Consider the following 27,656-nt stretch of genomic DNA (forward strand, 5'->3'; position numbering starts at 1 on the left):
TTGAAAGAGCTCCGGCATGTTGCAGTGGGAATAAGGGAATAAGAACCTGACCTAACTGTGCAAAAATGTTGTACTGAGAAAATCCAGCACTCCCAGTAGCGGAGCCAAAATCAATGTGCTTCGCAGGTAGTAAAGTATCACTTAAATGGCTACTCTGGCTCCATCAGAGGAGAAAGGAACAACATGAGATGCATGCGTGAGCCCCAAAATTTAAGAAATGCTTTCTGGTGCTCTTCTAAGTGTGTCTCAAGGTTGGTTGAAGGCCACTAGAGGCTGCTAGCAACCCAGTTTAGACCAGTCGGGTGGAGGGAAATGGAAGTTGTCTTGTATCAAACACAGACACTGAAATCAATTTTTAAAAAAGGAGTTCAGGACAGCCATAGAACACCCTGCAGCATTTCCCCCATGTGTCCTGTTTGCTGACATTATGTTAATAAAATACTTGCAAAGGCAGACCCACACATAAACCCCCCCACACACGGATTATGTGTCAGGTTAGCCTATGGATTGAGGTAACTGTTACAGTGTAAGTGATGGAGAGCAGCAGGGATCAATAGAGGGTGTTTTCTCAAAATGAATTGGCTCTTAGCCCTTTATGGATCTGACTGTGGAGTGATGTAATGCATCTCCACTGCTGATTTAATGTGGATCCAGTGCTGCGGTTTGCATACACATACATGTACTAACCCCCTTGTCATGTGCTGTGCAATGTTTACATACATGCAGATAGAAATGTGTGGCATAAGTGGGGGCGGGAAGATGGAAAGCCTGCACAATTTGTTAGATATGTAGTATTTCAATAACCAAAGTACTTCCACCAAAATTTGCTATTCAAATTTTGTGTTTACGGTGGGCAGCCAATCCGAGTAAAGTTGTGCTCAAAGGCGGGGTAAATGAAGCAACAAAAATGAGTTTCAGATAGAGAATTAATTGAGGGACCAAGGCCTAGCATGTTCGAAAGGTTTTCATAGGATGTACACTTCCATGGTAAGAAAATGGAGCTAATTCCCTATAACAAGCAAATTGTCACAACAACAATGACGATATCCTGCAACGTGATTTTGTATGAGCAAATATGTGTCCGAAACTGTGCACGGATACTTGGGGCTAAATGCCAAGGTCAGAGTCATGTAAAGCACGGAATCACTGGACCCTAGAGCAGTGGAGACGTGTTCTCTGGAGTGACGAATCAGACTTCTCTATCTACAGGAGTCTGGGTTTGGCAGTTGCCAGGACAACGGTAGTTGTCGGACAAACTCTTAATGCTTTAGCATGCCAAGATATTTTGGACAATTTCATGTTTCTAACTTTGTGGAAACAGTTTGGGGATTGTCCCTTCCTGTTCCAATGTGACTGCACACCAGTGCACAAAGCAAGGTCCACAAAGACACGGAGGAGTGAGTTTGGTGTGGAAGAACTTGACTGGCCTGAGCAAAGCCCTGACCTCAACACGACAGAACATCTTTGGGATGAATTAGAGCGGAGACTGTGGGCCAGGCCTTCTCGTCCAACATCAGTGTTTGACCACACAAAAGCACTTCTGGAAAAATGGACAGAAATTGCCATAAACACTCCTAAACCTGTGGAAAGCCTTCCCAGAGGGGTTGAACCTGTTATAGCTGCAAAGGGTGATCTGACTTCATGGGATGTCACTCAAGTTTATATGTGTGTGAAGGCAAACTAGTGAATACTTTTGGTATGCTACACCAGGTCAACTAGACTGGCAATTTTAGGACCTTATTACAAGGATATATTAAATAATATATATTTAAGAAAAACCACTGCATTGAGAAGTCTCTTTTAAATATGGCACTATTAAACACTTTTATTGGAATACATGTTAAAAATAGGCTTTTGCCAGACAAGAAGGGTCTTAAGGGGAAGCGAATTTCTGGTGTCATACTAGTTTGGGCATCTCTCCCTTAGCTGCATTAATTATGACCATTTGTGTTTTTTTCAATGTTTCTTTCACATAACTGAACCCAGCTTTGTGGGGAAAACTGCTAGCCTAGCACTTTTGGGACATTGGAACGAGGCTTAATACTAATTTTGCCACATGTTAACTATTGTGAGCATATGTGCACCTCGGCTCCTGAAGGACGTACGCATGAGGTTGCATGTGCAGCGACAGAAGCGAGTACCTGCTATGTTTTTTTTTCTGTGTAAGCAGTTTGCCTGGCCTCCCTCAGCTGTGTCATGACAGCCGGCGAGTCCTGCAGTTATTTTGGAGTAGAGAGCGAGAGGATCTGGAAACAGGAAAGGGGGTTGCCGATGAAAAATTGAAGTGACATTAGCGCAGACATGAGCGAGCATGCTTGCAGAAGAAGAGAGGTGGAGGGGGAAGAGAGGTGAGGTATGCCATGTAAGGAAGCTGAGGGAGGGTGGAGGGTGGTCAATGAATAGAGCGTATATGTGTGTGGAGAGGAGGGAAAGGAGGGGTTAACAAGGATCATTTGAGGAGAAGGGAGTTTTGGAAGGGAGAGGGAAAAAAATAAAGACTCACCTCCCCCTTTGCTCCACGGAATAAAGTTACCACACTTCAAGAAGGCAGGAGTGAGTGAGTGAGAAGGAGCAGGGATAGAAGCAAGAGAGGGAGGGAGCTCACATGAGAGAGACAGACTTAAGGCCATCAGAGTGAGAAAAACGAGAGCAGGGTTTGCTTCCCCGCCCTCGGTGCACCTCGCACTTCTGGCATGGATTTATGCGGCGTGTGTGGAACTGCCGGGAATTTCTGGGAATACTGTGGATTTCAGCTGTGAGGCTGGGGAGCCCCCTCGAGTGGCATCTTTTTTGCAGGATGCCCTCCGTGTCTCTGCCGATGCCCTCTGCTCTGGCAGGGAGGGCCAGGACCTGGGTTTGCCTCTCCTGCATGTTTTGGGTAAGAGATTGGAGAAGGGCATGCGTGCAGGTCTCAGGCATCAATCTTTCTGTAAGCAACAAAAGAGATGTGATATTTGGCAGAGATGTTTCCAAACTTCAAGTTTTACTTATCTTTTTTTTTTTTTACATGCTCTGTGACCTTTCTAGATGGTGTCATGTGGGTGGTTGTGTTTACATGTGGTGGGTGAAGGTGTGGACAGTTCAGCTCAGCTGCTTCCTCTGTTTTACGTGTTTAACGTAGCTGGAAGTTGGAAGGTGACTGCTCCAAAATTTAAAGGTCTAATGGCCCTTTAATCCACCCTGAATGTTAGATCCCTCCTCTAGCGTCTTTTATATTTTTTGGTTACCAAAGGTCAAGCTCATCCCACTGGATAGCTGCACGGCAGTCAAACCTACAGCAGTCCGCTTTATGCTGTGATGCATTCAGGGATAATCTAGTTGACTGCTCAGTGGCGACTTACATCGCCATGTTCTTGCGCCGAGTCCACGCGGCCTCGGCATTAGAGCTATTTCTGGGTTCTCCTGTATAATTTAATCTGGTGCTGCTCACTTCTTCTCCTATCACGGACTGACTGAGTGTGTCAGGAACCAGGGGCAGAAACCAAAATACCAACAAAACAGAAAAGAAATTAAGCAAATGTTGGGCAGGCCAATCCCTGATGTGGGGAAACATTGGAAACAAGAATTTCTCTCTTGCATAGTTGCATAAAATCAGATTAGATTCAAACATGTCTTCCTAAACATGTGAAATGTGGCGTTTTTGAAACGACAGCTTTTGCATGTTGACATATTGACACATCAGATGCTTTCGCTTTTTACAAACCTAGCTTCAGCACCACTTTTATTGGAGAAGGAGATGAATTTCTTGCCTTTTTTGGGGGGGGGGGTTGTGTAATGTATACACACTGCTCAATGATTGCACCCAAGTGTTAAATGAGGCATCTGCCCTACTTTTCTGTAGCTTGCAGCAGAGCAGAGAGCCATTTAGATGCAAGGGGAAAGAGGCAGAGTGGAGGAAAAGCTCCCACGCACTCAAAGTGAGGCATTGAGTTGTCCAGATGCAAAGCTTCCAATTCCAATATTATCACATCCACAAAAGGAGACGAAGGCTGAAAAGGGAAGGAGAAGGAAACGGAGATGAATGTCGTGAGGCGTGACGTTAGCAGAGGGAGGAAAGAGGAGTAACGAGCAGAGGCTGAGTGACGTGCAAGAAGCAGGTTCTAAGAAAGCTCCTCAAATACACGCTATTAATAATTTATCAGCCCCACGCACACAGGGAGAATATTAGATTTGACATCTTGACAGAAACAGCCACAAATGCGGGCTAGTTCCTATAGGACTGGCCAAACTCTTCTGTGAGCTCATTACTGCTCTACAATATGGAATAAGGAACCCTGCTAAGAATAACAACAACTGTTATTTGACAGAGCGGCCGGCGGTATATTTTTTAACAAATTTGCAGAAGAATTTCCTGCCCGTGTTTATCCGAGTGCAACCAGGGTACCCCGGGGTTTATGGTCCAGCTACTTTGTAGTTATGCACGTTGGACTGTAGACCGCCACTCTCTGCTTCATCCTTATTGGTTGTCTTTGCTAACACTTACAGTGTCTTTACTAAACAACATCGTGGTATTGCTTTTTCATAGTGTAGTCACTTTGGAGCCAAAGATCAGTGGTTCCAAACTTTTTCATACAATACACCCAATCAGAAAGACTAAAAAAACCTTCCTTAATAACATCTTACTTACTTTTACCTGGAGCTGAACAACTTTCAACTTATTATTTATGAATTATACTCACTTATCAACTATTAGCTTACCTTTTCATCCACTCACCCACTACTTGTAACTACTGTAACATTTAACAGCTATGTATTTCATTACACCTAGCGGCCCATTTGAGCCACTATGTTTGTTCTTGCTAAACTGGAAGTAGCTACGGTGCTGTCATCCATTGCTTTGTTAAGTCCTGTTTTGAAGATGACCATTTTGACTGTAGCCATCTTGGTGTGTTGATAAAGGACGTAATGAGAGGGATGAAGCTGACAGTAGAACCACCTCCTTGGTGAAAGACAAAATGACCAAAAAATGACATGATGAATAATTCAGTAGCACTCTAAGGAAGGAAAGTAATTAGAGAGATCAAGTTTATTAAGGACTTTTTTGTCATAGATTTCCATAGAGGTTTTTCATGTGAAGTCATTGAAGACTAATAATGGTCCCTGTTTCTGGTTTGTGTCACATTTTTCACAGTTTCACTACTATTCGAAAAGTACCTGGCAAGTATTTGCAGACAAGCCAGTGTCTATCATGCAAACTATGGACAACCACAGCCATCTGCTAGCCACCAAAGAAATCACATAGAGATATTTGCCAACCAGTCACGGAATACACATTTTTCCAAAGCAATGGGTGGTTGTCAGGGAGTAACAAAGTGGTCTGTAGGCCTGTGGGCCTTATTCACTTTACCCTGCATCATTGCCACCGTGACTGTCACACTAGTGGTGGACAGGTTGAAGGTGGCTAGCGGTCATGCAATTAGCTGTAACTATTAACTCCCCAAAGTTTTTGGGACTGATAATGTCTCTCTGTCTGTACCTGATTGTATTTTTTTGCACAGTGATGCAAACATTAGCCACCTCTACGTGTTTTTCCACTGGACATTCAAGTGTAAGTTTTGCGGTCCTCTAGTGGGCCGTACAAAAATACTGAGGGTTGTAAAAAAAAGGCTTTAAAATATTTACAATACAAGGACAGTATCAGAAAGAAGATATTAGTTATATATTGTGTATTGTGTTTTTTCTTTCTCATATTTTCATTTCTTTCTTTCGTTTTTTTTGTTGATGGCTACTAAAACTTGTGATTGCATATTTTACAGAGTACTTTGTAATGCATCACATAGCAAACCTGCCATGATTTAAGCACTGCTCAATTTCATTCTGTTTTGTAGTCCAGTACATGGCAGCTGATACACTATAAGGAAAGATGTATGGTAGATCCATCATGCCTCCAGTTGTCTAACAGAGTCCTTTATTGACTGAACAGAATCCCCAGTGAGCTCTGAAAATCAATCCGGCTTTGATTGGACCGTTACTGCCTGCCACGCCTCTGTGTGTGTCACCTCTGTATTGTGTGTGTGTGTATGTGTGTGGCCTGGTTGTAATAACAGTGTGTCTACTATCCCTGCTTAGTAATTAACATGTGTTGAGTGAGGAGATTCTTGAGAGATTAATCTCTTTCAGCGTCTGTATGTGTGGTATCTAATTCCCCACAGCATAATGTTTAGCTCTTTTATATATAAAAGTCCAGAAAAAAACAGGTCAAGCTTGAATAAGGTTTTTAGTCAGACAGCAATCTAATAGTTTAAGATTTTTCAAAAAGAGCAACAATGCATTGTATCTATTGTACAATAAAGACTGTTTCATTGATTATATGAGAATGAAAACTATTACAGTAAACGTGAAATACTGAAATAAACCATCCAAAAACCATCCTCCTAACAATCCGCTTAATTAAGCATAAGTTTGAATGCAGCCATCTGGGCTGGGGCAGCATAAGCCAGAGTTCTCCAACTGTTGATACCAAACCTGGATGGGTGGGTTGCGTCAAGAAAGGCATCCAGGGAAAAAAATCTTTCCCTAATGAATCATCAAGAGAGTCCGGGATTAAGTAAAACCATCTGGCTAACAGGATGCCAGTGAAAACTGTGCTACCTTGGCTGAAGACATTTGACCTTGAAGAGTACTGAGGGAGAAATATGGGGAATGTCAACAGGAGCTTCAGTTTGTCTTTGTGGATCTAGAGAAAACATATGATAGGGTGGCAAAAGAGGAACTGTGGTACTGCATGAGGAAGTTGGGACTGTCAGAGAAGTATGTGAGGGTGGTGAAGGACATGTATGAGGACAGTGAGAAAGTGGTGAGCTCTGTGGTAGGAGCGACAGATAGATTAATGGGGTTACATCAGGGATCGGCTCTGAGCCCTTATTGTTTGCAGTGATGTTGGACGGGTTGACCGATGAGGTCAGGCAGGAGTCTCGTTGGACTATAATGTTTGCAGACGACACTGTGATCTGTAGCGAGAGTAGGAAACAGGTGGAAGAGAGCCTGGAAAGGTGGAGGTTTGCTCTGCAGAGAAGAAGAATGAAAGACAGTACAATATGTGGAAATGAGAGGGAGGCAGGTCTAACAAGGAGCAGAGGTAGTTAAGGTAGATGAGTTTAAATACCTGTGATCAACCATTCAATGAAACAGACAGAGAGTTGAAGAAGAGCGTGAAGCAGAGACAGGGTGGACTTGCCCTCCTTCAGGAACCAAGACATGCAAAGGGTTGGTGTGAGAAAGGAAGCTCCAAGGGTTTGGATGAGATGGAGGCAGATGATCTACTCCTAAAGAGAGCAGCTAAAAGATGAAGAATTAAGTCCTATTTAAAGGGCATTTCTGTGACTTCATCACCTGCTGTATTATTTGAAGTCATTTCCAAACTCCGTTGCTTAAGATCAATGAAAAAGTTCCACATGGTTGTGATATTTGCTGTTTTGATGTCGATACCCACCTCCAAATGACATGAAACTGCACTCAGACCTAGTTTTGGTTTAACAGCCTCCAAAGGGACCTCATGTCCTGTTCAGCTGCCACACGGACTGACTGTCCTCAGCCAGAAATCCCTCCAACCAACTCTCATCGGAGCTTTCTCCATGCTCTCGTTTTCTAACCAGTGCATTTGCGCTTGTGTGCGCCTGTGTATGTATATATGCATCGAGGCGTGCGATACTGTATCTTCAAGACTCAGACTGTCCTCAGAGAGTGTAGCTGTCACTCTGGCTAAACAATTCTCTGTGTATCTGTGACCAGGTGATTTATATCCAATGTGACAGGTTGCCTTCCTCCAGGCCCTTGGGCTATCACCAGCTAGCCCTTGACCCAGCTTCAGCACACTTCCCCTGGGTACTGTGCACTACTCTGCCCCTGCTTCTCATCCCCGAGTCTGAATGTCTGCCTGTAAAGTTTAATGGATTCTGGTTGGGATGTTGCAGATCAGTATGTGGATCATTCAAACATCAAAAAATGTTTAGGGTTATAGGTGGCCATTTGGGAATAAAGATGTAGAAATAGATGAATTAATAAAAATACTGTATGACAAAAAAAGACAGCAAATCAAGCGTCTTCCATTTAGCATTTTCATGATGAGTCAGTAGTGAAAACCAGCAAATCCAAGGAATTTAATATTTCATAATTCTCAAAAAGAATATCCTAATTATTTTTTTTAAATAACTGGTTAAAGTGGTCTATATAACTTTAGCTAATCATTCCTGCACCGACTGTGAACATCTGGATGGATACCAGTGTTTATCCTACAAAACTATACTAAAACTTTCTTCCTTTGTGAGGGAAACAAAGAAATCTTTAATCTAAATCTAATCTAAGAAAAAAAGTGACCCACTTAGCTGGTCATCTTTGAACATTTAGCCATTGCAGAACTGATGTAACACAGCTACCATATCCACATGGTTAAATGCTGTTTCACTTGCTAAACAATTGAAAAGGGAAGGGAGGGTGGGCCGCGTAAACGAGAACAAACAGCTTGTAGAACTGGGGGATAATATATAGATAAGAACCGGAAGGAGTGTGTTTGGAGGCGTGGTCCCGCCTCTGAAAGTCAGGTACTTTATCTCCAATTCACTTGCTAATATTCAACATCCAAAAGCAATATTTGATTAACATATATTGATTCTGTAGATGTTAACAATAAATCAATAAAAAGTAATAATAAAGATCCAAATTCCCCATCACCCCACATTCCAACATTCTCAAAATATATCAAGTAATATCCCCAACACCATTACACCACCAACAAGAATCTGAACTGCTGATCTAAGGGATTTATCCATGCTTTCATGTTGCTAACACCAAATTCTGACACTACCAGCTGATGGTTGCAGAAATAATTGAGATTAATTAGACCAGGCGATGATTTCTCAATGTTCTGTTGTCCAATTTTGGTGAGCCAATAACTCAGATTCCTGTTCTTGGCTGACAGGAGTGGCACCCAGTGTGGTCTTCTGCTGCCTATCTGCTTCAAGGACTATTGTGTTGTGCATTCAGGGATGCTCTTCTGCATACCTATATGAGTGGATGTTTGGATAACTGTTACCTTCCTATCAACTCGAAGCAGTCTGTGCATTCTCTCTTTTTTGAGTTGCTACTGTAGACATTGGCGTTTACGGGCAGTTGAACAGGTATACCTGATGAAGTTGCTGATGGGTATACACGACAAACAAAATCAGCAAACACTGACATTTGCTGAGATGAAAATAATATATGTATTTTTTTGATATAACTGAAACAATCAATAGCTTAAACTACTAAAGCTACTGCTAGTTGACTAATAAATTAATCAGACATTAATAGCATCTATAAAACTTGAAGTACTAGAAGTAGCAGAAAGCTGCAAATTGAAGGTCTATGAAAGAGAGCATCTTCAACAACCTGCACAAAGTTGTGATGCGCATTTCCACATTTACATTTCAAAGCTGCATCCTTGTTGTGTTCTTGTCCTGTACTCGCTGTGATTACGTGTTTGTTTGTTTTTTAATCCCCAGAGATGGACTCAAAGAGAGGAGAGCTCATTAGCAAACATGGATTCTAAGTTCATTAGCAGCTGACTAATGATTATAAGCAGCTGAGACTTCATGATCACAGCCCAATGATCTTTGTGTCTCTCAGTCTGCACCTTGTATTGATTGTATCGCGAGCTCGTGGAAACAGTACGCGCCCACAGGTTCACACACAGATATACATGTTTCTAGGCTGCACACACATAAATAGTGAGGAGAACAGAGACACACACCCACACACACACAAGTGTTTCTCAACTTGCTGATGCTTGATGGTGGGATCTACTACAATCTGGCAACTGGCCCACAGTGTCAGTCAGTCCACTGGGGTTGTCGGCTTCAGCAGTATAAATAAAATATCTTGAACTCCTGTCTTATGTGTGTTCTTTTACATTGATTCATATGCCCACAGTGTATAGAGGTAGACAGCAAAGGATATATCTTGTTCTTAAAGTGTTGTTTGAGTAAACTATGTCTGTAGATTGTAACAGTCTCTGATTATGGGCACTTCTGTCCTGGCAATCACTAATGTAGCCATAATCACAGTGGAGAAGGCCCCTTGGGGGTTATAACCAGAATAATGACTATCCTGATAAGACATTTCACGCTCCCTTCTGTTATTTACTATAAAAGGAAATGTTCATAAATGTTGGGGCATGGCACAACATCGCATCAAACTGACAAGGATAATTTTGGGAAACCTTCGTGTTGTGCTGCTTAAAGCTGGTGAAAGAAGCAGAGCAAAGCTACTTGAGGACTGATGATAGCCAAAGTGCTAATTTCAGCTGTTTGATATGCCATCTGTGTGTCTGAGATCGCAGTTTCAGAGAGAGTTCGAGAGTGGAGGCTGGCAGCGGCAGCAGAGTTTACAGTGAGGTGATACAGAGTTTAAATGTGAACAAAGTCTGATGCTGACAGAAATATTCAAAAGGATTCATGGCTCGCCAAAGTTGGACAATAGGAAATTGGAAAAATCTTGCCTGGTTTGAGGAGGTTCGATTTCTGATTGACATCAGACATCAGATAGTAGGGTCTGAATTCGGAACAAACAACATGAAATCATGTTCCCATTCTGGCTTGTGTCAGCGGCTCAGCCTGGTGGTGTAATGGTGTGAGAGATATTTTCTTGGCACATTTTGGGCTCCTTAGTTCCAACTGAGCATTGTTTATGACCTTTGTGACCAGTGTACTTCTGATGGGTGCTTCCAGCAGAATGACACACCATGTCTCAAAACTCAAATCATCTCAAACTGGTTACTTGAACTTGAAGATGTGTTCACTGTTCTCAAATGCCCTCCTCAATCACCAGATCTCAGTGCAACAGAACACCTATGGGACATGGAGGAACAGGAGATTCACATCATGGATGTACAACTGCGAAATCCACAGCAACTGTATGATGCTGTCATGTGAATATGGAGCAAAATCTCTGAGGAGTGTTTCCATCCCCTTGTCAAATCTAAGCTATGATGAATTACACTAATAATTACACAAAAGGTGGTGTTTAGCTGAGTCTTAGGAAACAGGAATTTGACTCATACTATGGCCTAAAACTCAGAATATCTCAGCTGGTACTCTGATGATGGTGACAACTGTTTCTTCTCCCTCTTAGGAGAGTGTCACTTTTATGAAACTGCTATGATAAATTGCTGCAGGGCTCTTTAAACAAAAAACAGTGAACAACTAGTCTTTGAGATAAAATGTAGAGTCAGCGGTTTGTTCACACAGTCTCAAAAACAGCAATGTGGAAAAATTTCTGAAATGAGGACCGCAAAAGTGCAAAAGTGCAAGTGGTTTGCATCTGTATGATTGGAAAAAACTGATTAGTTAACATTACATAAAGATCTTAGGTTGGGTTAAAATACACAATTTTAATGTTAGAAAGCTGCAAGTACCACCCGTTCTACACACAACTACACCTGACTGTATTTTACATGCAAAAACTCAAGTCATACTTTAGTATTTGACTTGTGTATTGTACATAAGTACTTAAGTCACATGTTACATGCAGCAGAGTATGTAAAATATCAAAGCATCAGATAAACAAACATAAGACTTTGATTGCTGTGAAAATGATCACAAAGAGCGTATAGAAGTGTTTTGTGCTCTTCATACAGATTCTGGTAAAGACATCAGCTTCAGTAAAGAGTTATTGAACAATCCATTGCACCGCCATAGCTTTCATGTGTTTAGGAAAACTTTTTTTCTACAATAAGTAATTGCTCAAAGCATGTAAATGCTGTCACAGACTCTTATATACAAGCATTACAAATGTCATCCTGGTTCTGTAGTTTCTTTTTATGTTTCTCCCTCTTGTTTGCTCCCGCTCTATGCCTCACAAAGGCGCCCATTGTTCCTGACCGAATTTCAGTTTGGTTGAAATTGAAAGCAGGTGTGGCTCTGCTTTTTCATCTTGTGGGGGGTGCTGGGCTTTTCTATTTCTGTGGGCCTGTTCCTCATGCTCGTTTGATTGAATCATTGACTGGTTGGTAACCCCCCCCCACAGTTGGTTTTTTTTTTTACATAATGACTCATTTGCTCCATCTGTCCGACTCATCTATCAGCCAGGTAGTCACTCATTCAGAAAATCATGTCTCATTTCTGTCTCACATGGCATTACTGATAAGCGTTCTGCACATTTTGCTAAATATGATGCAGAAAGCCCCTAACCTTCGGCTAAAAATGTCTTCAGCTACTAACTTTAATTTCCAAATGATTGTATTTATTTCACTATTGTCTCTTGGAGATGTTTATTGCACACTGGGGGACACTCACTGAAAAATTAATGAGCTCCAGGATTTGTGTCAAATTACATCATTATCCAGGATAATACTGCACATCTTTGTTCCTTCCTCCAACCATTCTTTCAATTCATGCAGAAAGACTTTCCTCTGACTGTGCTATAAGTGGAACCATATGTGGAGGTCTGCATGAATATGGGAATGAAGCTGGATGTGGGGACATTTATGTTCCTATATATGTGTGTGTGTGAGAGAGATTCCAGATTTGAACATCCGGGATTTATGGGAAAAAGGTGCCTTCTGAGCTGCCAGATGTAGCAGCTCAAAAGGCACCTTGCATAAACAGGATGTGTGGACTACAAACACGTACCCTTACACTGAGGCTTTCTTCTCTTGACAAATATTGGTATAAATATGTGTAGGCTCTCTGTAAAGGGCTTCTTGAGTTTGGTGCCATACTTTATTCAGACAGAACTGGTGACCATAGATGGGCTATAGATGGCTATATGTTTCATTTTCTTATATTATAATAAATAATAAAAAAAAAAAACCCAGAAAAACAGGTTCGATATATCTTGATGTAAGAAAGATATAGTAAGATTCAACCTAAGTACCCTACAAAAATATTACCTATGCCCCTGTTGTGTTTCAGCATACATGAGTAATTTTTTAGTAAATTGGAATATTATTAACTATGAAACTGTGCTCTATGGTGTATTTTACTAATGTAACAATGATGTAATATGCCATTTTATTAGTTTTTAAAATGTAACCTCTTGATAATGTAAATGTAGCATATTCACACTTACTCCTACACTTTTACATTAATATTATATAATGAAGGACTTTATTTCTATGCTTCTTAACAGATTTTGTTTGTAGGGAAGCTACAAGCTAGCTAAATGTATCAAGGCTAAAATATAGTTTTTAACATAAACAGCCTTAACACTTTAACTTAATATAGTATTCAAATGAACTAACCTTTAATTAAGTTTTGGTTATTTAAAAAATTGTAGTGTCAGTATGGCCCATATCGAAATATGGACAAAGCCACTGTGACATTACCAATTTGATGCATGGTCTACCTTTGTGAAGCTTTGAGTTTGGCATTTTGGCCAAACTTCATTTTTAGTAGCAAGAAGTGAGAAAAGGCTGGAATGTTAAGTCATGAGCTAATGCTAAAGTAGCCTCGTGATCCAGGGATCCAAACTGTTCAGAAGGCTCTAAATGGCGCCAACACCGCAAATTGCTAAGCAGCCTCAGATTTATGTAGCTAATGGCTGTTAACTTGTTAGCAAATGATTTATATTTTTTGCAAACGATGCAAAGCAATATTAGCAGTTTGTCTTTCTGCCAGTTACTTTCTATAGCTTTGTATTTGGCTTAGTTCATAAAAGTTTTTCTTTTTTTTTCCTGGGCAGATGCAGTCAAGCAAAAAAAAAAAAAAGTTTTCACATAACTCAAAACAGTGCTGTAAAAAAACTATGTACACCTATACTGCCTCCATGGGAATTAAGAGAATCAGAAGTAGTAATCTGCTGCTAATCAAATGTGCTTGTTTCCTGATCATCAGCAAGTGAGATAAATATCCTGATAAAATCAGAATTTCTTGCAGCTCGCAGGTCTGGAGCAATGACACAGCACAAAGGAAAGACATCAGCAATTATCTTATTATAGAGAGTCATAAGACTATTTTCAAATAATCTGCGGTCCACCATTCTGCAATGAGAAAGTGGAAAACATTCAGTAAATCTTCTAATCTGCACATCTTCCCAGGACAAATTCAAGGTGCAATCAACATGCTATATCTCAAACTCTCAAAATTAGAAAAACAACAAACAAATATGGCTTATTTGGAAGGATTTCCTCTATTTCTCTCTAAAAGGTACATTTTAGAATGACTTAGGTTTGCAAAGCTGCATCTATACAAACCACAAAACCTCTAGAACAATGTCCTTTGGACAGACGAGACCAAAGTAGAGATGTTTGGCCAAAGCTAAACAAAGCATATGAACACAAACACCTCATACCGACCATCAGCACGGTGGTGGAGGGGTGATGATTTGGTCTACAGTCACTGCGTCAACTATGACCTCCTTTATATACCAATTTAAGCCTGGCCACACTGGTTCATGCGACAAGACGATCACTTCAGCAAATATGTGACAGAATGGCTGAAAATGAAAATAGTCAAGGTGCTGCAATGTTCTCAAGTCCACAACTCAACCTAACTGAAATGCTGGACATTAAGAGAGCTCTGCATAAATGAATTCAAACCTCAATAAACTGAAGTAACAGTGCATAGAAGAGTGGGCTAAATTTCCTCCACAATGATCTGAGAGACTGATAATGTCATACAGAAAACAACAACTTCAGGTTATTGCTGCTAAAGGTGTTTCCTCACGGTACTTTAATATACTCTTCAAGTCCTGCCACGTGTGGGAATCCATGTGAATCACTGTGAATATAAAAGCAAGACGCTTTCTCGAAATACTCGAAGCAGTCATCCAAGATACAAATGATACAAATGTGTCTATCACCAACAGTCCAGCATGTGCATATATATGGATTGATATAAATGACTTTTATGCGTGTTTTCCAGGACTAGTTCGTGTTCATGTATCATTTCTGATCAGAAGGACAGAACGATGCCTTTGAGAAAGTCGTCCCCCCTCCCTTTCACTTCTCTCCTCCTCCCACATCTTTGCTCTAAGTGGGGTCGAGGTAGCGTAGTGATGCTTTTCATTAGCTAAGTGCAACTGGGGGAGAAGAGCACACAGCCTTGATTTACTGGGCCTCCTGTCTATATGCCAGGACACACATACTCAGAGAAACGCCTCCTCTCCTCTTTCAGCCTGTCCACTCTGTCCCATTATTCCCTCTATTTTTTCGCCAGATCCATCCATTTCCCTTACCTTGAGCCTCTCTTTTTCTGTCTTGGTTTCTCTGTCTCTCCACATAACTTCCTTTTCCATTTTCTCTCTCAAGCCTCTCGTGGGAGTCTCCTTCTAGCACGACACAGAGGACAGCTTTCTTTCTCTTTTACGTCGCTGTCCTCAGCTGTGCGCTAAAAATGTCAAAATGCATTTTTTTAGGGTCATCAAAATACCACTGAAAGTAACATCAGCTTTCCATAATGCTGAAAAGAAGACCTTTTACTTGGGTTTACTGTTGTATTCATTAAAAAGCATGATCAAGTCAGATTTTTTTTGTTCTTTCTTGACATCTGCAGAGGTCGGATCATCTCGTGGTTTGTAAAAGGATGTAGACAATGTAAATGCTCTGGTAAACCTTAATATTTTTATATGCTAGTGCTGTCAGGTTTCAGCAGAGATTACCAACATCCTGAATGTTAATTTCTTGGCAAAACTTTAGCTTCACAGGAAGCAAGTTGTTTCATACCATATGATACAGTCTGTCATGGAAGATTAAGAAACTGATGGCATTCATTACTGAAGCAGCTATTTGATTACATGCCTAAGTGTGAGCTTGAGATATATTTTTCATTCCTAGAAAAGAAAGAAAGAAAAAAAAAAGAAACTCAGAGGGTCATTTCATTTGTAAATGCATGATCTGTATTTTTCTCTTTACTAGCCATTTCAGCTGCTGAGGCCCTTCCCCTCTTTCTTCTTCTTCTTTAAAAAAAAAGTTGAATCCCAGATGCTACATGGCAGAAATCCAAGTGCCATTTGCACTTCTGTTGTCTCGATACTCACAGTGGGCCCGTGCGCCAGGCTATGCATTCATGTTTATACGTGTGTGTGTGTGTGTGTGTGTGTGTGTGTGTGTGTGTGTGTGTGTGTGTGTGTGTGTGTGTGTGTGTGTGTGTGTGTGTAAACTTGTGGTTGTATGTTTTTTCTCCCCCAGCTCATCCATCATTGTGTGACAGGACATGTTGACCCCAGTTGCTGTGGCAGCCAGGTAACCATGGCACCTGACTGTGACACAGCTGGTTGCGTCTGATTGGTTTAGCCGCCAGCTTTCTGCCAGGTCATCTTTAACATCGAGACTGTGGAGCTTTAAAGGCTATTTATAAACTCAGCGAGGGCCACGCTGCAAAAAATGCCAGTCTTAAGCAGGTGTTTGCTCTCATGTTTATTCTGAATGTCTTTCAGATAATTAGTGGTATCCCAGTATTTGGTCTACTTTTCATTTTCTTTATTCCAAAAACACATCAAAGGCAGGCAAAAGAGAGAAAAGTGTCCACATGGCAACCCTATTGGTTAGTAGACTCATGTGTCAAAGACTCCATTTTAGCATCTGGCCCACTGTGATGTTTTTGTTTTAGAGATGATAAAATTAAGAATACATACAATACATACATAGTAACCCTAGGGGTGAATTTCATACACACAGAAATCTGCTAAACCTACTATAAACAGATTTTGTCACATGAATTGGTATTATTTATAGGTAGGGGATGTAATATTTGGTCCTAGAAAATTTCTGGTTTTAATTTTCAACATGCATAGCCCATAGTCGGACATAGCATAGTCGATGGGTTGTTGCTAAGTAACATACAAAAAAACCATGCTTGAATGTCACTCACCAAAACTCAAAGCTCACCCTTTTTCTGTGGTCTTATTACTGCTAACCGCACAGCGAGCCACATATTTTGCATTGAAAATGTTCCAAAAGTGACCAACACCACAATCACAGCCCACTGACACAAATTAGCTAAGGCGCTATCTAACAGAGAGTGGCTACAGCTACTCATCTCTCAAAGCTTCACCCCTTATGTTGTATAGTGTAAGTTCAGTCTTAATAAAGTTAAAATGAGTAAGTTTTTATATTAAAAAATTACATTACAGTTTTAATAATAACTTAAAACTAAATTAACTTAATAGGCTTTAAGTTATAGAGACAGAAACTGGTTTTGTAGCATGCTGTAAACATATTTATTTCTGCTGTAGAGCTAGACATGTTAACACAGCAGTCTCCATTAATCAGTATATATGGATTCAATGTTTAGTCTGCCTCTGTTTCAATCTGAGCTGCTGCTGTTGAGCAGATTAACAAACAAATGGAAGAAACAAGGTCGTTCGAGAGATAGATGTTGCAGTGGTTCATAATTAATTTTTTACATGAATTATCACCATGCATGTAGCATATTGTTTGTTTGAAGTTACCTGTTCTAATATGCTGTGTGTGCTGCTGGCCAGCCAAGGTCAGCCAGGATTCCTCTTTGGAGCTTATAGCGAGAGTGTCACAGTGTGACAAAAGCCATTAAGATTTAGGGAGATATGGAAGCGAAAACGCTGAGAAACACACTTTTGAAAAAAGCTTTGAGCCAAATTGACTGCAGCACATGGAGGAGGGGAAAAAAGGCCAGGGAGCTTTGGAAAGCAACAAGAAAATGAGCTCAAAGATGATGAAGCAAAGGATTACACGACTTAGTGCAGCTTTCATCAGTGAGCCTCATCATACCTACAGTCCTTTGAAGATGTAGTAGGTCTAGTTGTAGTCGAAGTGATTAAAATTAGCAATGGTAGCAGAAAAAGCAGTGAGCTATAATAATGTGCAAAAGTCTTGAGCCTCCACTTGTTTTTATATTTTTCTGCCAAGAAGCCAGACTTTCTTTTACTTTTTTTTAAAGTGGTCTCCATCAATAGTTCTTCAGGCTTACTGAAGTTCTTTTAAAGTGTTTCTTTGGACACTGGCTTTTTTTCTTTTGCTGATTTTGAGTCTAGTCTTTGTACTACCAAACTGGACCACCTTCAGATCCCCCCTGCCACCTGCTCTTGGATTAAAGACTTCTTCACTAACCAGCCTCAATCAGTCCGACTCGCTGATTGAGGATGGTGCTTGGACAACAACATGAAGCCTGACTTCATTAAAACAAAAGAGCTCATAATGGACTTCAGGAGGCACAGACAGGTCCAGGGCTATTCTATTCTATTCTATTCTATTCTATTCTATTCTATTCTATTCTATTCTATTCTATTCTACTTCACTCTGTGGAGTGTGTCCTTAAAAATTTAAGGAAATGAAGGACAAAAAAGTGGCAGGTCTAAATCCAGCAAAGGCTTGACACAGATTTTGAGATATTCATCTGGCTCTTCAGGTAATCCATCTACTGTTCACTGAAGACTCATCAGAAATAGTCTCAACTGATAGGTGGCCATCAAGAAGTCTTCTTAAGGAAGGGGAAAAGAGAGATACTGTAAAATCATACCTGGATAGAAAAACACACAGTGGAGCACTATCAGTCATGGATTGGCCTCCCCAGAGCCCGGACCTCAACATTATTGAAGCAGTGTGGGATCATGTTGACAGAGAACAGAACAAAAGGCAGAAACATCCAAAGAAGAGCTTTGAATGTCCTTCAAGAAGCCTGGAGAACTATTCCTGAAGACTACTTAAATATTGACTTTTAAACTCATTCAAAGCTTATTAGACATTTCCTTGTATATTTGCACATTTTTCATAAATTGATCCCCATTTTCCCGATTTTACTTGCAAAATCTTAAAAAATGAAGGTTATCTCTAGTCTGTTCCACAGCACTGCATTTTAAACAGTACTTGTGGTAGAAGGTTATGCTGTAGGTAGCACTAAGAGCTATCTGTTGTCTAGTGGTTCTAAGTAAGACGTCACTTGTTCTTTGGTTTAGAGATGGACCACAATCTGTGAGTGGTAATGAGTAAATTTCATGAGCACTGTGGACATGTGCACATGCATTTCCTGTGCATTTTAAATAAGCTGCTCTGAGCTACTCTTTGTACCAGAACCTCCCCTCCTCCAAACAGCTCCTCATCATTGGTGCTCTGCAAACTAAATTAATTACTGTGTGCTACTACAGAATTACAGACTTACCTTTAGACGTCAACACAAACTGGTGCAAGTAGAAACAATTAGCTTGTTTATCTACTTAAAGAAAGACACAGAAAGCATGAAAGCTTAAAACTTCTCTATAGGAGAAGTGATCAGTGATCTATTTACAGTGAGCAACTTGCACAACATGATGTGGCAGCAATGTTGCCTGTGTTGAATAAGATAATCAGTTAAACTGTTAATCTGTTAAAAAGAAAAAACTATGTTTGCAGGTGTAGACCAGGTCACCTTAAGAAAGCTTGATTTCTCCTTTCACCAGAAATGAATATTCCAAAGCCCTCGGAATGATTTATATTCGTGGGAATGTTTGAGGAATGTCTTAATTCATTGACTCATTCATGCATCCTTTCAAGGTGATATCTGGAGGGAGGTGTATATAAAATACTGTTTTCAATAACGCAAACTCAGATTTACAGTCCAGCCGAGCCCAACCCAGACCGGGCCAGCTGCACAAATACACAAAGGAAATGGCATCATTATTATGACTCACAGAGGGGGCTGTTAGGAAAAGTGGGCTCTGGACAACAGGGAAAGAGGGAGATCTAGCAGGGTGTTTGCTTTAAGTGCAACTCCGAGTGATGATGTCACATGATGAAATGACAAAAGAAGAGATCTGGGATTTGCCTGTTGTCTTTTTGGCCCTACGAACTGGGGTAACTGCATCAAAGCAACCCACAGACCTTTGTATGATAAAATAAAACCAGATCAAACCACATAAGCAAGTCAGAAAGAAAATATAGGCCTAAAACATTCAGAAACCTAAACCAACTCGTCTATTCTGAGCACATTTTGAAGCGTTCATCGTCTGGTTTCCTTCAAAGGAAAAACTCGTGCGTTGAGTGCATTTTCCAAGCTGCAGGACAGACTAATCAGATCAACTCTGAGTAATGTGCAGCTGTTTGGAGAGAAACCCACATTTTAACACAGCGTTCGAGATGTCATTGCATGTCAGGAATAAATTACACAAGTCATGGAATTAATTTTGCAAGGGTCTTTTGGGATCCTCCAAGTTGTTATCCTGGTCATGAGCAACATGCTCGCAGCAGCTGCAACCCCATCTTCTTCTTCTTCATCATCATCAGCATGCGTATAACAATATTTTTGATTTTTCTTCTTCACTGCTTTGCACAGTTTCTAGAGCTGTTGTGTCCTCAGGCTGCTCTGAAATGAAGCCCCGGACACACACTTGCAAACAATACTGCACACACACACACAGGCAAGCATCATTCCTAGAGTTTTTTAGGTTGCTGGCTGCTGTAAGGCCTTTTTTTCACTCCATCATTAATTAGTCATTTAATTAGAGAACTTCAAAGTGAAAACATCCTATGCTGTTGGGTGGGCTGTGTCTGTCTCTGTGTGTGTGTGTCAGTGTGAGTGCACTTATTTGCGCGCAACAGTCTTTAGGGCCTTTTAAGGTAGAAAAATGACTTATTTGTTTGAGTTGCATCACTGTTTCGGACATTAACCCTCCCATTCAGTATAACAAAGACACAATGAAACAGCTCTGCTGAAACCAAAAATCATCAAAAGTTGAGGTCAAACTCTCACGTGCAGCCAAATGTATCGAATGTGTTTTGATTGGCTTTGGATCTGCTTCCATCGATTTGTAGCAACGCACTCCTGATCTTGTTTCCTCTTCTTCCCGCAGCCCGACGAGCTGGAGGGCGTCCACACTCACACCTTTAAGCTGAAGCCATTCAAGAAGGCCAAGAGTTGTGATATATGCAAGCAGGCCATCACCAAGGAAGGCCTCATCTGCAAAGGTGGGTGTCTAGCATCTTGGCTTTAAAGTTGATCTGAGCAGACGTAAGACAGTAGACCGAGTGAATTGTGACCAGGCAGGGGTTGGGTTCCCAGAATGGCTGAGGGTGAGATTCATTTATAAATGTAAACATTCCATTTTATAACAACTGCCTCTATGTTCCTTAGACTTGCTGCTTCTGCAACCTGGAAGTGGCACAAAATAGATGTATATCAGAGTTTTGACCCAATTTTACTTTGAGAAACATTATTATAAACATGGTCTTCTGCTGCTGAGTTCAGCGTGTTCTGCATCCCTTGGTTGTAACAGTGTTATTTGAGTTACTGTTGCCTCCCTGTCAGCTCGAAGCATTTTGGCCATTTTCCTCAGACCTCTAGCATCAAGAAAGCATTTTCTCTCTGAGAACTGCTGCACAGTTAAGCTAAAACTTGATTCTAGCATAATTTAAGCCATTTAGATTTACATTAAAGAAAGGTTTAAGAGAAAGTTTTATTTGTATTTGAATGTGTTTTCTCCCCAAGTCTATTTTAGATATACACTTCCATTTTGTTTACACTGTACCCTCTGTTTATGTATGCATTGGTCTACTGTTTTAGCTTTGCTTTCTCTCCCTCTTGCCTTTGAGCCCCTGCCTCCCCCTCTTCCTCAACGATCCAGTCACATGTTTTTGAGTCTAATTTTAGAAGTACTAAAGGTTTTATTGTCACTCCAAGAAAAGTCCAGGGGAAATTAACATTAGAAGACTCCCAGGCAGCCTCACATTTGCTCTGTTTCTTTTTCTCTGGTCTCCCTCTATCTGTCTTTGCACTCTTTCCCTTGCTCTCCCCATTTTTGAACTACAGTACAAACAGAGTGTCTTTAGCCGAGGCCAGATGACAAACGGGGAGAAAAGCCCAGCAGTAGGGGAATGGGCTTGTATAGGGCTTTGGCTGAGGATTTGGTGTTAAAATTAGCATGGCTGCTGCTGCTGCTGCATTAGCCTAGATAAGAGGGGGAAAGGGATGAGTGGTAGGGGAGGGGGGGCAGAGCTAGGGTGAAGAGTGAGAAATTTGGGTAGCAACGACACTGGGTGATAGATATGGGTAAAGAAGAAGAAAAGAAGGCATACGCTTTTATTTATTGTACTTTCTGTCCTGTTAAACTAGAGCCTATAGTGTACTATATGTTCACAAGCACCTGGACAATTATAGTTATCTAAGAATCCTTGTTGTCCTTTACAGTTACCAGGAAGGGTTGCTATGCAGCACATTGCTAGAGGTTATTGTAGCCAAAGGATTAGATGTGACAATAAGACAATGTGCTGTGCAATCGTCCAGATACATTGCTTTAAAATCAGCTGAAAAACTCTCAGGGAGGCCCTTTGAATGTCAAAGAATGAGACATTAGCAAACGAAAGACATAAAAAGTGCTAAACTTTGCTAAAGTGAAGCCATTTCTCTGTTTTAGAGACTTTGAGAGAGCTGTCCATGCCTTCATTTCATCTCGCCTCCACTACTGTAATAGTCTTTACTCTGGTGTTAGTCTGTCATCAGTTAGCCATTTGTTTTTAAGGCATTGCACGGGTTAGCACCCTCATACCTTTCCGATCTTTTAAATTGGTACACTCCTGCAAGATCACTGAGGTCTGCGGATCAATTGCTCCTGGCTGTCCTGAGATCGGGCCTTTGCTGTAACTGCTCCTAAACTGTGGAACAAACTGCCCCTTCAGGTCAGGACCTCCCCAACATTGGACACTTTTAAAACCCGTCTGAAAACCCAGTTTTATTCCTTGGCTTTTAAATCAGAATGAGTTTGTATTTCTTTTATTTATCTTATTTCTTTCTCAAATCTTCCAGTGTTATGATTCTTATTCTTAACATTTATCATGTCTCCCTATGTTTTTATTTCTTTTGATTATCTTAATTGCACAGCACCTTGGTCAACATTTGTTGTTTTAAATGTGCTATATAAATAAATTTGACTTTGACTTTGACTAAAAATGGAAACAAAGTTATATTAAGCAAAGTCATAAAGCAAGCCCTGCCATCCTGTGTAGCTATTTTACCCTAAATAGGACTTTGTTTTGTAAAATAAGCATCATGTTGTAATCAGTAACACTTCAAAGTAGTGATTGGAATCCTAAGCATATCTTCAAAGTGTTTGCTGCTGTCATAAATCCATAAAGAAGAAGGTTTATTTCCTCATATACCTATATACAACCTGTTTGCAAATAGAGGATTCGCCCCCTCCTGGTAGTTAAAAAGAATGCAGCTTTAAGGTTTCTGCGCAAAGGCTTAACCTTTCTGACCTGAAACTTCTGGCCATCTTTCATAAAGAGTGTTTGCTTCAAACATGCAAAAAGACAAATTTGCATTAATAAATGAATAAAATTTGATTACAGACTGTTACTACTATATTGCTTTCTTCCATTCACCTGCCAGAGATTTAAAAATGTAAATATATATCTAAATGTTTTGTTTTGCTTTGTTTTTGGGGGTGGGGGGGGGAGTGCTGGGGAGACTTGTACCACCTTAATTCAAGTGTGACCCATTAACAGTGTATAACATGCATTAAAAGTCCAATTTATCACTGTTTAATCAACATTCTGTGTTCATTTCAATCACTTTGCCTTGCATTTGCTATTGATTTTTGCATCAATGTTTCACCTTTTGCCTGAAACATTAAGGTAGTGAAATGCAAACTGATGGATGGATGTTTGCTTTATGTGACCACTTGAGGGCAGCACCACAGCATGTTGGCATCAGGGATGGCGCTGACCTTATTTCAGTTTCAGTGCATTCAGCAGTACAGCGCTGCAATTCTAAACTCTCCACACCATCTAAGCACTTTAATTGTTTTCCAATACTGCACACACATCCACAGTTGCTGCTTTCAGCTTCATTTTGTGATCTATGTGAAAGGAAACATCCATTAATCTCTTTACGTTTGTTAATGGTTTTTGCTCCTGTGGGTGTAAATCAACAACTGCACTTAATGCTGCCTCTTTTATTTCAGCGTGCCGGCTGTCCTGCCACAAGAAATGTGAAGTGAAGGTAAGACACGATCATCTCCGTCTTCTTTTGTTACTGATGAGACTGATGTCTTCATTGTGCATTCTAGTCTTTGTCACACCATATTACTGTATAGAAGTACACATATTTTTACTTATTGTACAAGCACATACAATGCACCACACATACAGCAGATAAACTGTGACCGTGGTCATTGCATTGGGAATAGCAGGAATTTAAAAGTTGCTTTTCTACACAGTTTTTTTTTCTCTTGAAGCACTATTGCAAATGTTAAGCGAAGCCCATTTATGGGTTTTTTCAGGCTGTTTAAATCAATTTTAGCACTGCATGGAAAAATGCACCGTCCAGCAAAAAAGCTTTAACCTGCCTGCCTCAGACTGCAGTGTGACGTCATCCAGAGCAGCGCACTGGCTAATAAACTTCATGCAAGTGCACATCCCCACTTAGATTTCTTGTGTAATGGTGTGGGTTATAGTGCGTACACGGTCATCTACGGAGGACCAAAACTGCTGAAATCATCAGCACAGGTTGAAAATGAATAATTGAATCCATGAAATACAAAATTACACAAAAGGCAAAATAAATAAGGGAGTAGATAAATACAAAGACAAGAAGAAATATCAATTTGCCATATTTTGTAAATTAATACTAACACTTTTGTTTAGATTATTTTGGTGCATCCGATGGTTCAGTTTTTTAATCATTTAAGATTTTGGCTGCTTGATTCAACACAGAGAATAAAAAGAATCATGATTCTGATTACTTTTGAGTAGCATGTGACATGCTCTTACACAAATAACTTTATCAGTTTAAATTTAATTTAAAACAATTTTATATGCTTAAAAAATCTTTTGATTTCGTCGCCTCATTTGTACTTGGCAGCCCTCTGTTTTTTGTGTGGTTTTGTTTCGTTTTCCCACAATTATTTTTCACTGTAAATGATCGCCCACTCAGATCAACCCCTAATTTCACTTCAATTACACCTCATCATTCAGAAACTGCTGATACTTACCAGCTATGCATGAAGCATTATTATTAGTATAGTGGCTTTATCTTGTACCATAATCAGCAATAACTATTTATTGCTAACAAAATAACTTTGACCATTTGGGGCATGGAGATTGGACCTCTCGGGGTATCCTGTACGAGGACTTTGGAATCATGGTCTTCAGCTCCTTTGGATTAGTTTTGGGGCCCTACTGGGATTGGATTTTGATAGTGCTATTGAATTGGGATCATAATTTGGGTATATTTGTTGTGTTCCTCGAGCTGTCACTGAGTATATTTTGAAGTGTCGTGAGGCGTATTGTCTTGCTTGGTGGTACATATCATCGTGACATCCACATGAATGCCAAAACCCAAGGTTTCCCAGCAGAACATTGTCTTGTAACAAGATGATCAGTTTTATTCGCTTCACTTGTCAGTGGTTTTTAATATTGTGGTGGATCAGTGACTTCAAATACATGTGCAAAAAAAAAAGAAGAAGAATTGTACAAAAGAAGAACTACTTGGGGGCAAATACGCCATGTAAGGCTTCATTTCTGCCTCTTGACTGACTTATTCCTCACAGTTCCACTCACCACATTTGATCCCAATCAGCGGTAACAAAAAAAAAAAAGAAAAAAGAGGGAGAGCAAATGAAAAGGAAGGAGCGGAGGAATGAGTGAATGAGAAGCAAGGGAAAGGGTGGAGGGGAAGAGTGTAACAAGGCTGTATACTTAGTGGTTTTAGTTGTGACTGGTGGGGAGAAATGTTGAAATGTCTCTCCTCTCCTTTATTCTCCTCTCCAGTTCATAACTCCTCTCCCCGAAAAACCTCCCCTCAAGCCATTCGTCTACCCAAATATTACTATAGGAACAAAAGTTATGTGTTCCCAAAACATCCGCGGAGAAATCTGCCAAATACCTCTAAAACCGGGCAAAGTCATTTGTGGTGGCAATTTGGGGAATAATCAGGATAGCGTCATGAGTCATTCGTTCTGGTGGTGACAGACAGCCGACAGGAAATGTTTTGAGAAGAGAGTAGGTTTGCGTGTCAGAAGGGGAAGGACTGTAGATGGAGGGAAATTGTAAATCTGGATGAAAATTGGAGTTGCGTTAATGTGCAAATGCCAATATTGATTTACTTGGGAGCAACATTTGTGTTGGCTTTATCCAGGGAAATGACCCTTGAACAAAAACAAACAGGACACAAATATGCCAGCGCCATGCTCATTGTTTCAGGTTGTAAAAGTGCGGTTACGATTTGTGCAAATACGAATGTGAATTTAGGCAACTCTTTGGGCCGCCTCTTCGCTGACCTTGAGCAGTAAATTTGTCATGAAGCACAATGAGGTTTGTTGCCAACAGTTTGCAGTTCACCAGACATGAAGATAACTGCAGCGCTGCACTGATTTCATTTTATGTGTTTATTATTTTAATTCGCCACAGCTTCCCTTTTATATGCCAAACACTACCCAGGGCATTGAATGACAGTTGTTTGAATGTTTTAAGGGTTTTTCATTTGGGTTTATGAAGCATTTCTGTGTTTTTATAGTATTTTAATGGCACCTATACTGATTTTTATGAGGGTGTGATGATGGTAATTGTTTTAACATATGCTATGAGACAATATTTGCATAATCTATGTTAGTGCCTGCTGCATAGGACGAGAAGGACAAAAGTGTGGTGATTATATAATGACATACAAGTTTAACAGTCCTTGTACCTGACCATTTTTAGACAAATGTTTTTTGTTTGTAAAGGCACTTAACACTGACCTGTGAATCACTGAAGCATAAAAAGGCTCCTAACTCAAGATATGAACCAGTGGTATGTCAAAAACCTGGCATATTGTAATCAAGATATCCTTAAAAAAAATTGAGGACAAGCGGAGGGCCAAAGAAGTGTCAGGTTTAAAAATACAATTTGCAACAGATTAACAGTATTCAGAAAGTTGTGTCCTTAAGAAACAAGGAAAAATCCAGCAAAGACCTGATACAGGACCTGAGAGATTCATGTGGACCTTCAGCTGATCATCTACTGTTTAATAAAGCCTCACCGGAAATGGTCTCAGTGGAAGGGTGGCCATCACGAAGCAATTCTTAAAGGAAGGAAACTGGGAGAAAAGGCGGAGTTATGACAACTACACAAGAACTGTATTGAAAATAAGTGACAAAAGATCTGATGGAGTGATTAATCCAAGTTTTTTAAATCTGTTCAAATCATTGTGTGTTTGGAGGAGATCAAGAGAGAAATATAAGTGTCTACAGCCATCTGTAAAACATGGTGGGCTCTCTGATACGGTTTGGGCAGCATTTCAGTCAGTGGTGTTGGAGATCTTGTCAAAATTGATGAATTATGAACTCAGAAAAGTACCATCAGATTTTTGATCCACCGTACAATACCATCTGGAAAACATCGGATTGGAAACAGCTTTCTTTTTCAGCACGACAATGATCCCAAACACACTGCCAATGCAGTGCCAAATCATACCTGGATAGAAAAACACACAGTGGAAAACCATCAGTCATGGATTGGCCTCCCCAGAGCCCGGACCTTAACATTACTGAAGCAGTGTGGGATCATGTTGACAGAGAACAGAACAAAAGGCAGAAACATCCAAAGAAGAGCTTTGAATGTCCTTCAAGAAGCCTGGAGAACTATTCCTGAAGACTACTTAAAGACATGATGAGAAAGCTGCCTAAGAGAGTTCAGACTGTGCTGAAGAATAAAGTATTGACTTTCAAACTAATTACAATTGTACAAACTCTGTTTTTGCCTTTTATAATTTTTATCACAAAACATAAGGAAATACATAGTAGTGAAAATGTTTTGT

At 40.3% G+C, this 27,656-nt stretch overlaps 1 protein-coding gene across 5 annotated transcripts in view; it reads left to right on the forward strand.

Annotated features, from left to right (window-relative positions):
* Window positions 1-2,565: 2,565 nt before the first annotated feature.
* Window positions 2,566-27,656, forward strand: part of tns1a (tensin 1a) — a 110,386-nt gene continuing 85,295 nt past the window's right edge. For all 5 annotated transcript variants that reach the window (XR_005610228.1, XM_039606673.1, XM_039606675.1 and 2 more), the window contains exons 1-3: window positions 2,566-2,878; window positions 20,716-20,830; window positions 23,824-23,861. Coding sequence is in view for 4 of the 5 variants with exons in the window: in XM_039606673.1 (XP_039462607.1) it covers window positions 2,702-2,878; window positions 20,716-20,830; window positions 23,824-23,861 (330 nt within the window). In the remaining variant the exon portion in view is untranslated. The remainder of the gene's footprint in view (window positions 2,879-20,715; window positions 20,831-23,823; window positions 23,862-27,656) is intronic.

This window comes from Oreochromis aureus, linkage group 23 (genome assembly GCF_013358895.1).
Source record: "Oreochromis aureus strain Israel breed Guangdong linkage group 23, ZZ_aureus, whole genome shotgun sequence".
Classification (NCBI taxonomy): Eukaryota; Metazoa; Chordata; class Actinopteri; order Cichliformes; family Cichlidae; genus Oreochromis; species Oreochromis aureus.